Here is a 12,118-nt window from a genome sequence, read left to right as displayed (position 1 = left end):
GGAAAGGAAGGAGAATAGGTATATGAAAAGGAAATAGCAGGAGGATGACTGTTTTGTTGAGCCTAACAAGACATGACGACAGAGGACACGCTGCCACACGGTCCCACGATTGGACAGTGGGAGGCTCCCCAGCGGGTGAATATAGGTCCGATGATAAGCAGGATCCCTGTGGGACACCTGCTTTAATCAGGTGATGTGCAGATGTGGTTTGGTCCAGTCTCACAGGAAAAGTTCGATTGGTCAAGTATCCTAATCACGAATAAAGGCATGCCTGCCGACCACATTTTGACGATAAACCCTTCTGTCTACACCTTTTCAAAGGAATAGCGGAACCCGCCTTCTAGATATTCATATCAAAGTAGTACAGAAACAAAATTGGAGAATCAACTAACAAAATTAAAGAGACTTGGTCCATAAGAAATGACCTCAGAGGAAAATCAAAGAAAACAAAGGTTGATATCCCATTAAATCCTAACAAAATAAACGAATTCTACTGCACCATTGCTCAAAAGCTGAGCAGCACTATTCGCGTGCCCTATGATCCTTTAATCAATCTAGAAAATATTAATATAAATGATAGCCTCATTTTGTATAACTCAGATATTCATGTATTAAATGAAATCTTGAACGGCATCAGAAATAAAAATACCACTGGGTATGATGAGATTTCGGTAAAAATACTTTTGAATCTACCAGGCAATGCATTGGAAACTTGAGTTTTAATCTCATTAATACCTCTTTCAAAACTGGGTCATTCCCTTCTTCTTTTAAGACTTCAATTGTTATTCCCCTACATGAAGGTGGTGCTTTGCATAATCCCTCCAATCTGCAGCCCATTTCTCTAATTCCAACCTCAGCGAAAATTATTGAAAAATTAGTGAATTAACGATTGAATGATTTCTCAAATTTGCATGATATCATGAGTAATAACCAATTTGGGTTCCAGACGGAAAAAGATACAAGTGATGCAATATTCTCTTTCCTTTATAAACTTTATTCAGAAATGAATGCTGGTGAAGTAGCTGCCACAATTTTCTGTTACCTTTCGAAGGCTTTTGATTGTGTTAATCATGAATTTTTACTCAAAAAACGTTGCCGGTATGGCTGCAGAGGGGTGACGTACAATTGGTTTGAATCGTACCTCTCAGGCCGAAGTCAAATGGTAAGAACATCGGAACTCTCAGAAAGCAGGGCAATCATATCTGGTGTGCCACAGGGTTCTATGTTGGGTCCAGTTCTGTTTTTGTTGTATATTAATGATACAACAAATATTGTTGATACAACAATATTGTGGAAGGAAAAAACCCAGCAGAGTCAGATATCATCTGACTTAGAAAAGGTGAAAAATTGGTATGATGCTTATTTGTTATCCTTGAATATCTGCAAAACAAATATAATAACATTTGAATGTCTACTAAATGAACTGTCAATAGACAATGATCTCTTGGAAAACAAATTGAACACAAAATGTCTTGTTGTATTTATTGATAATAGGCTCAAATTTGACGAACACGTCAGACAACTTAAAAGTAAAATCTCCTCCGGATGTTATGCAGTGAGGGTGGTTTCTAACGAGCTGGGTTTTCACACAGCAAAAACGATTTACTATGCTTTAATTGAATTCCAAATAAGATATAAAATACCATTTTGGGGAACATGTAGTGCAACCCTTCTCTCATCTGTGAAGATATTACAGAAAAGGGCAGTAAGGTGTCTCAGTAAAGTCAAACCTAGGGAATCATGCAGAAATTATTTTGCGGCCAATAAGATTTTAACCGTCGTTGCACTGTTCATTCTTGAAACTGTATGTTTAGTGCACAAACACAAAACGGAGTTTGACTTTGTTTCTTCTCCTTATGCTACTCGTAACAGCATATTTAATATCAGACTTCCTATACCTAACTCAACATTAATCAAGGATTCCATTTTTTATAATGGTGGAGAATTATTCAATCACTTACCAGTAGATATAAGGTGTGCAAATCTGACCAACGTACAATACAAGAAAACAGTTAGAAGTTTGCTAGCTGATAGGCCCTATTATAGCTTGCAAGAGTATTTTAATGAATCATTTTAAAACGTGTATTCCATTTTATATTTATTTTTATTGTATTTGCACCTGTTTTATTCAAACCTTTATTAATTGCCAGTTTTTATCTATACACCATTAGTTATACCTACAAAGCTTTGTGGATGGGATACAAAATCTTCTGACAATGAAGTATATTTTGATTGATTGATTTGATTGATTGAGACATTCAATGAAATCAGTAGAAACCAACAGGAATTTTTTATCATTTCAATTTCTTCACTTGCAAAAAGTTGTATATATGGAAGCAGAAAGTTTAAAATCCTTTTGTCAGAAATGAAATATCGTGTCTTATAGATCGCAAATGATGAAAAAACATATTCGATGAAAATAACGAGATGAAAAGAAAATATTTTCCTTCAATTTGGTGAAATAGGCAGTAATCAATAAATTATACATGGTGGGTTGATAAAAACTTTCCCTCAAACTTCTAAATATACCAAGAGACACTCAATCTAATTGAGAGAATACATTTGGTTAAGGTGAATTTTTGATCGATGATTATATTTCTAGTACTACTACAAAATGGTTATGCGGGAAGACTGCGACATCTTTGTTTTATAATTCGAACGCCAAACTCAAGGCAAACAGATTATTTGCGTTGTTTTCTTTCATACAAATATGAATTCACCCATTTAAAATAACTAGTTAGTTTAAAACATTCTAAAATAACGAAGGTATATAATATCAAACTCAGAATCGGTAAACGGATCAGCAAAAATTTGTCTTTTTATGAAGAATTCAGGGTAAATTCATACATTGAAGAATCCCATTTCTTTGTTTGCCGCATATTACCGCAATAGTCCCCTCGAATTGATTTTTTCTTTGGTGTTACATCGTCCACCTCTTATTAATCGAGGGCGTGAAAAACAACTTTCAATTATGTACCGACTCATTACATTATCATTGGAAATATTTCCGAATGGCTTGTATTCAACTAAAAGAGAAAGTCGACAATTGCAGATGAACAACTGAAAGGTAAGGCATGACTTCAAATGGAGATAACAAGAGAAATCTACACATACATCGTCAAGTCACACTAGCATTCCAAAATATTAATAACTGAAACGCTTATTTTTTTTTATTTCGACGAACACATTCAGATATCATCACTATTGGAAAACGTATTTTGTGTTTCAGACAACGACTTTGATAGGTCTTTTAAAAACCGCGAGATTACTCAGACTGGTGAGGGTGGCCAGGAAAATAGACAGATACTCGGAGTATGGAGCAGCAGTCCTTCTACTACTCATGGCCACCTTTGCGCTAATAGCACACTGGATGGCTTGCATTTGGTGAGTATTCAATTTCGAGAATGAAAATAATTTGAACGGTAATTACCCGATGCCCCATCAACTCATTCCCATCATCAAACGATACTGTCGCTTATCGAAAGACACTTTGAAATTATTTGGGATAGAATAGGATAGGATAGAATGGGATAGGATGGGATGGGATGGGATGGGATGGGATGGGATGGGATGGGATATGATGGGATGGGATGGGATGGGATGGGATGGGATGGGATGGGATGGGATGGGATGGGATGGGATGGGATGGGATGGGATGGGATGGGATGGGATGGGATGGGATGGGATGGGATGGGATGGGATGGGATGGGATGGGATGGGATGGGATGGGATGGGATGGGATGGGATGGGATGGGATGGGATGGGATGGGATGGGATGGGATGGGATGGGATGGGATGGGATGGGATGGGATGGGATGGGATGGGATGGGATGGGATGGGATGGGATGGGATGGGATGGGATGGGATGGGATGGGATGGGATGGGATGGGATGGGATGGGATGGGTTGGGATGGGATGGGATGGGTTGGGATGGGATGGGATGGGATGGGATGGGATGGGATGGGATGGGATGGGATGGGATCGGATGGGATGGGATGGGATGGGATGGGATAGGATAGGATAGAATGGAATATCTATTAATCATTGCAGGTACAGGTAGTAGATGACACGTCATAATATGGTTATGAAAAAAACAAAAAATTAATAATATGACAAAATAAATACTGTACAAATCACATATGAATTTCTTAAAAATATACAAATACATAGCAGGAGATTAAATTAAATACTCATAGGGACAGAAAATACTTGTCAAAACCTTATGAACAGATCACACGAAAATCATTCATGTATTCAGCCATACCATAAAGTTTTTTCACAACAGCTTTGAATTTGAGTATTTCAGGAATTTGCTTGATTTTCAGTGGGTGTTTGTTATATAATTTGATTGCATTATGATATAGATGATCTGTCATATGCAGTTGTACGATGTGCAGGTATCATCAAAGTATTAATGTTACGTGTGTTGTGTTCATGTTAGGTTAGGTTAGGTCTAAAGTGAGTGGGTCTATTCGACCCTTCACCGCAACCCGCAAGGGTTTATTGTCGCTCACACCTATTCACACTCGGACAAAAAACCCAGCTTCTTAACGAAGACGATTAGTTCGTATGGTGAGTGATCTTTCAGGTCAGAGGTAAGAATACGGCTTTGCCGAACTCTAAAAACCTGATTCGGTCCCCAGCCCCGCTGAGGACCGAATGCTCTGCTGTTTCATTATTTTCCAAACAGAGGTGACACACACTCTCTTTTGACAGTCCGAGTCTCTGCATTATGATGATTCAAATGACAGTGACATGTGAGAAGGCCTGTTAAACATCGTAGTTCATCCCTACTGTAGTCCAACAACTGTTTGATATCAAGCTTCGAAAGGTGAATGAACGCCTTGGAGTGAGCCAATCCTGAAAGATTCTGAATCCATAAAATTGTGTTCATGTGCGGTTGAAAGAGTTTGTAGGTATTTTAAAATTTGTCTTGCACTTAAGATTTCATTCTGAATCATAATTGGCCTACAGCTATCCAAATATCCTAAACAAAAAATCAATCTTAATTTTCTTTCGTATCACAAGAACTTTCATAAAGTTCTTGGCCCTGCCCCTACAAAAATATTTTGTGATATGTAGGAGTACGCTAAGGCATTATATATAGTCAACAGGCCATGTGTGTCAAGACGATACTCGATTTGAAAGATTTCAAAGTAAGATCTATTGAGATTTTAGAGACACTGCCTATGTGCTTCACCAGGTGATCTAACTATCCATCTGCAATCCCAAAAATTTTACTTTCCCTGATAGTTTGATATCCAGTTCATTGTTTATCGTATTGGGAATTGGGCATCGAAAATAGAAATGTATTGTCATTGTCTTATCCGCATTAGGTATTAATGAATAACGTTGACATCAGGATCCAAATTCGTCAACAACTCTAATTACTTCAGTCTCCAATTCGGTAATGGTGAAAAGAATTGGCCCCAGTACTGACCCCTAGGGGACTTTCAGTTTCACAGGATATTTTTGAAGTCACTATCATCATAGTGAGTGTATCTAGTTTATCACATATTGAGGATGGTTTAGAGCATTTAGCTATTAGCGATATCAAAAATCATGGAGAAAGTTGTAAACCACCATATCCTCAAATATTTGGAAGGCTTTAACATCTTGAGCGATCAACAATATAGCTTTCGGAAACAAATATCGTATCGTCACCCATATTTGGAATAACGCAATCGAGAAACATGGAGAATCAAGAACTGTTGCGCTAATGCCTTTGACCGTCTGTGGCATGAGGGTTTGCTGGCAAAACTTCGATGCTACGACTTGTCGGATCTTTTCTGTGTTTGACTCTTCAGCTTCCTGAAAGAACGTTCCCAACAAGTGGCCGTCGATGGATATCTCTTGAATACTTTCATCATCAACGCTGGTGTTCCCAAGGGATTCATATTGACTCCAACCTTCTTTTAATTGTACCTATATTAACGAATTATTGGAAAAAACCAAAAATCCAATATATTGCCTTGCTGACGACAGCACACTTGTCTCGTCATTTCATTTGGATTCCAGGACAACTTCACCAGCAGTAGGAGGTTGCATATCTTAATGAGGATCTAGAAGTGATTTCGAATTGGGGTGAGAGTAACCAGGTTCGATTCAGTGCCACAAAAATCCAGACATCGGATTTCTCCGAGAAGATAAATGTCTTCGAACCGGATATAACAATATCAGGTCAGACAATTCCGCTTTCTGCTTCGATAAATTTGTTGGGAGTTGAAATGGACACCAGTATGTCTCGGCACAATCACGTCGCTGGATTTGCATAGGCTGCTTCTCAAAGGCTTGGAACACTGTTCCGAACCAAAAAACTGTATTCACCTCAGCAACTCTTGATGCTCCATAAAGCTCAGATCAGACCTTTCTTGGAATATTGTTGTCATGTATGGAGCTTCGCCCCCAAACATACTCTGAAGTTGCTGGATTCCATCCAGAAACATCACGTGCAACCTTGATAGCCTGAAACATCAAAAAAAGGTTGGAGATATGTCTTTCTTCTGCAGATACTTCCACGCGGGGTGTTCAATTGACTTGGCACATTTGATTCCACCAAGAGCGGTACATATCAGAAATACGACATCTTTTGACAATCAACTCAGTAAACCTTGAACTCCACTGTTCAAGAACTTCTTCATTTGGAGAACTGCGTTTATGTGGAATAAATCCAATGTGAATCGCTACTTTCGTACAAGCACCGCTCTGAGAGCGACTTAAGGATTTTTGTAGTGCTTGTGTGTCCTTGAAAAACAACTTATTTATGAGGATGCATAGTATTAAGAGCTCTCGACAGGTCGAATAGAAGGAATATAACATAATATCCATCATCAATCTTTTGCAAAACATGATTAAGTAGATAGCAAGAAGCCGTTTCCGAAGATCTTTCTTTCCTGAATCCATATTGACTATCACATAGTAGGTTATTTATCTCGAGGTAGGATGTAATACTATTGGGTACTATTTTTTCAAAGATTTTAGATAGCGACGTCAGTGAAGATATCTGCCTATAATTTTCTAAATCTTGCTTATTACCTTTCTTATGCAAGAGAATTATTAAAGCTGTTTTGAATATAGGTATCTGGAAAACATCATTGAGGAAGTGATTGGCTCATTAAGTATACTGAAGGAGTGATGATATATATGTAGCGAAAAGTCAAAAATAGGATCGTTCAACTCTCTGTTGTGGTGTGGTTTGTTCAGTCACCGTTTCTCTCAGAAATGTATTAGATTTTTCATTCGAGAATGTCCATAACGATAATTTAAACTTTCTATTTCAGGTATGCAATAGGAAACGCGGAGAGGCCAATGCTTCCCGCGCGAATTGGTTGGTTGGATATTTTGGCCAACGACACCCAACAGTATTATCTACCTAATAACACGGGAGGGCCTAGTATACGAAGTCGTTACGTCACAGCTCTCTACTTTACTTTCACTTCCTTGACAAGTGTGGGGTTTGGCAACGTCGCGCCGAATACAGATGCAGAAAAAATCTTCACAATATGTGTCATGCTTGCTGGATGTAAGTTGAACCAATTCTTAGTAATACTAATTCTCATTTCCAGTAGCTATAGAGCTCTGCTAGATATTCAATCATATCTGAGAGGATCGCCAATTCGGCTCCAAATTTTCCTTCTGACTACACACTGAATAATCAAACCTAACTTCATATCACTTGAAATACAACAAACACTTCAACTAAAAATTTCAACTATTATTTGAATGTCTATCGCCTTACTAGTTCACTTCGCGTACCGCACTGTTAGGTCCACTTCGCTGTGTACTTGACTGTCTGAATACGCTTGCAGCCAGCGTTTAAATATCGTAATGAAACAGCGTAGAAGTTCTATGGACATCGGTAGCATGTTTCTTGCTCTTTCTCGAGCGGCAGGTAACATTGAATATTCCCACGCTCTCAGCTACGTCACATTTGGTTTATTGTTACCAGTGGCGGCCGGCGTTATTTCCTTTCGGGTATGATTTACAACAATATTATTCAGTAGCAGTAATACACTATCTGAAATACTATGCAGAAATTGATGATATCTAAGCCTCACTTATTGAATTATTATCGGAAGTGTCAAGTGCAAAAATTGAAATCACAAAAACCTCCCAATACGTCAATTTTTATAAATGCCAACTATACAGGGTGTTCAAAATTAAATCGGCACGATTACCAACTAGTAACATTTTCAATGGCCTTCTCGATGTCGAAAAATGATATTTTTCTAAATGGAACGGCCTATATCTCATCATACATTTCGATTCGTTATAACATTCTTAACGAAAAAGCTCATATCACATTTATGTGAAGGTATGACATTTGTCAAACCCAAAGTAATCCTATACATATTTAACTTTCCTCATCAATTTATATGTTCAATTTATTGTTTTTGACTCATTTTTACTGCCCTGAAGAAGCTTCCATCAGAAGCGAAAGCTTGGCAAAGGAGAGAAGAGTTTTGATTTTTAATTTTTTGACTGAGAGACCCCGTTTATCCATTTTACTGTACATTTCTCCAGTCGCTAAGATTATCCACTTTGCTGGAAACTAATTCCATGAAAATCAAAAGATAAATAAATAAGTACCATTCTGATCATTCCCATATTGATGGGATATTGTGTGGATATGGTATTATCAATGAAGATGAATTCTTTGGACAAGCACTCATATGAAAGTGACACGAAACCGCAGTTGGCTTCCTGATGGTGAATCCGCTTGTTTTGTTTTCGACCCTTTTCTTCGCAACCAAGTGTTGCCCATCCTTTACACTTGGCTGTACCGTACTGACGAAGGTTAAATAGTCAGAAACACGTGTCTGCGGTTTGCCCATTTTCATATGAGTGCTTGTCCAAAGGGCAGGCGGTCCTCGATTCGGGACAAAATGAGAAAAATCAAGAAAGTACTTGATAAAAATAGCTGCGTGAACGCAAGCGAAACATAAGTGGAACCACCTATTGGTGTGACACCCAAGTCAACTTGCCAAGTTTTTATGTCAGTGTTGGTGGTTTGAGCAATCAACCGACAACTGCGGTGGCAGAAATTTGGGAAGCTAACCTGAAATGTCATCGGAAAACGAATCCACATGTTTCTAGAAATGATATGAAATCGAGAAAGGTTAATGCAGTCAACCTGCTGGAAAATCATTCCATGAAAATCAAAAGATGAATAGATTAGTACTTTTCGATCATTCTCATATTGATTTCAATTTAAGAGCCACCGGTATACAGCTGTTTCAGCTTATTGGGCATCGTCAGTAACGGGCAGGCGGTTCTCGATTGAAGACAAAATGAGAAAAACCAAGAAAGTACTTGATAAAAATAGCTGCGTAAACACAAGCGAAACATAAATGGAAACACCTATTGGTGTGATATCTATTGGTGTGATAAAATAGCTGAATATTTTTTTGCACAGTTCATCTATATGAGCGGACCAGTTGAGATTATCGTCCAAAGTTATTCCAAGGATTTTAACAGTACCACCATTTGAGAGTGTGTGATTTGCGAAAAAGTTCAGTTTCTGTGTTTTGTTTCTGTTCAGGCAGAGTAGATTATCTACTACTATACCATTAATCTGCTATATTTTCCATCTCCTCTTCAATGTATTTAAGAGTGCGGAAGTCTGAGTGTCTGATAATCAATGTCGCATCATCAGCATACATAACAATATTATTCGGAAAAAGGTACTTTATTCAGCCACATTACAGAGTATTATTCTATTTGTGGTAGGTCCAGGACATAGCAAAATAAAATAAAATGAAAATAAAATAATATACACATTCAAAACAAAACTACAATTTGAAATATATTCCCTCATTTCTAATTATTCCGAATTGAATTGGGCGAAGAGTGCCCCCCAATGGCATGTGTTGTAGTGATGTGTTTGTTATGACACTATGTAGTTTCCCATGAACTCACACCGACCTCCAAATACTCCTCCGTCGAGTAGAAGCAGTGTGACATCAAATATTTTCGAATTAGTATCTTGAACTTATGGGTAGGTAGTTCCTTAATATGTACCGGCAATTTATTATATAATTTCACGTCAAAGAAAGCAACATAGTCGTCTCAAGCAAATATCATTGCAATTCACCCACAAAATCATTGAGATATGTCTACCCTCTATCTCCCTTGAGGACGTCGCTAACAAGCCGTTAAAATAGAGATATGTGACAAAGAACGCGAAAACACCGACAAAGAATGCGAAAATACCGCCAAAAGAACCGCTCGATGTTTTTTCTGATATTACGTTTGAGATAATATTAATAGGCGTCGGACTGGGGGTATTAATATAAATTTTCCTTTGATATATTCTGTATGATAAGAAGATAATTAAAATATGGTGAGAACTTATTTTGTTTAAATATTTTATTTTATTTTTTGGAAAAAAAATCAAATTTGTCATTAACTTGAATTCAAAAATGTTTGCATATTAAAATAAATATGTATCATCTGGTGACGCTTTAAAGACTACATCCATTTTCTTTATCCAACCTATTTAAATCAAAACATTATAATTTGTAGGTATGATTCGTCTTTTACTGTAAATAAATTTCATATTTTTATTATCATTGACACTGATAATATCAAATTGATCGTCGGTATGATAATGAAGATGAATAAAGTATTCGAAACATCACCAGATAAGTATACAAATAGAATAGATTTCCACGGTCAGAAATTTGAACATCTGATTTCGAGTTGAACCCCGTTCAAAATTTTGCGTTGTTTGACGTTTCGGCTTCGACTTTGACATTTTCAGGAAGTAGAAAAGTGTGGCTGCACTGAGAGATACACTTTATATATTATTGTTTGTTTGGAAATGAAGGTTCATATTCCTTATTGGATTTTATAGTTGATTCAGAAACAATTTTATAGATTTAATGATACTTACTTCGAATAAGACAGTGCAATAATTTCAATCTGAAAAAAATCTACAGGGATTCGTTGAGTAATTCTTCACTGGATGAATCAGTTTCATTAGGATTGATGACAACTGGAATAATTTTTTATGATAATGAGCCTATGCGATCATCCAGATCCCACATCTCTGCTTCTTTTGATTGTTTTGTGGATTCATTTCTCCCAAGCTTTTTGGTCGACTGTTTCCAGAGCACTGTATAGGTATTTCTTCACTTCACACAGCTTGAAAGTCCTATTATTCCTTGCGATGAATCCTTTAACTTGAGCCCAAACCAACTCTATTGGATTCAATTCACAGTGATAACGCGGCAACCGAAGAACCGACATTCCTTTAGTCTTCGCCATCTTCGCCATGTAATATCTTCCATAATCGAGTTCTTCTTATATCAGAAAAAAAAACTGTCTTCACGAATAACTGACAAAACTTTATTTAATGTAGATATTTCGTTTTTTATGTAACAAGAGTGTACTGTTCTCCTAATAGAATTATTCACTCCTTCATCGATAAACAAACACTTTCCATATACCAGTGGATACTTTCGGCTCGAAAAAGTTTTTGTTTTCGTTGAGTTCCTTGAGAATTCCAAAAATTGTCGATCTATTGACACCAGTCATACTCGCGCATTTTTGCACTACTTCCTCCTTACTAACAATTGTTTTTTCATTTATATTTAATGGTGACAATTTCGGACGCTTCCCCAACTAGCTTCCATGTTGTATAGCTGTATATTCAAAACGCTCTCGAAGTAAACTGAAGAATATCACGAATAACCCCGCTAAAACCCAAGTTGGTCTTATTGATGGGTGCAATGTGTCTGTTGACAGTATATTTCAAAGGAATATCTATCAATACCGCCTTCAAAAAAACAATTTTTCTGAATCCCCTTCAACTGAATACCTATTTGTTGGAGAATTTCTTGGTTAATACTGGACATATTCCAACATTTGTCATAGTAAATTTGTTATTTTGTTTGTTATGAATGATATTTCTCACGGATAAAGTATGATGAGCTGTTTTCTCGGGTTTCGCTCCGTGTTCTGTGTATTTTCTCCCCATAAGGATTATTTTCACAACGTTTCGGCAAAGTCTCATTTGCCATCTTCTGGTGATGTCTGGTTTTTCAACTAGACTGATTAGTTCGAACTCTGTGTCTCAATTTATAGGGATGGATGTTTCCCTTTACCTGCGTTGCTG

At 37.2% G+C, this 12,118-nt stretch overlaps 1 protein-coding gene across 10 annotated transcripts in view; it reads left to right on the top strand.

Annotated features, from left to right (window-relative positions):
• Positions 1-12,118, top strand: part of LOC111504205 (potassium voltage-gated channel seizure) — a 741,437-nt gene that overhangs the window by 662,252 nt on the left and 67,067 nt on the right. For all 10 annotated transcript variants that reach the window (XM_074183663.1, XM_074183665.1, XM_074183666.1 and 7 more), the window contains 2 exons: positions 3,230-3,384; positions 7,281-7,522. In XM_074183663.1, the coding sequence (XP_074039764.1) occupies positions 3,230-3,384; positions 7,281-7,522 (397 nt within the window). The remainder of the gene's footprint in view (positions 1-3,229; positions 3,385-7,280; positions 7,523-12,118) is intronic.

Source organism: Leptinotarsa decemlineata, unplaced genomic scaffold (assembly GCF_025532065.1).
Source record: "Leptinotarsa decemlineata unplaced genomic scaffold, Ldec_3_MD MMD2_tig00026340_RagTag_RagTag, whole genome shotgun sequence".
Lineage (NCBI taxonomy): Eukaryota > Metazoa > Arthropoda > Insecta > Coleoptera > Chrysomelidae > Leptinotarsa > Leptinotarsa decemlineata.
Note: the sequence above shows the minus strand (reverse complement) of the source record. Positions and strands in the feature narration are given on the sequence as shown.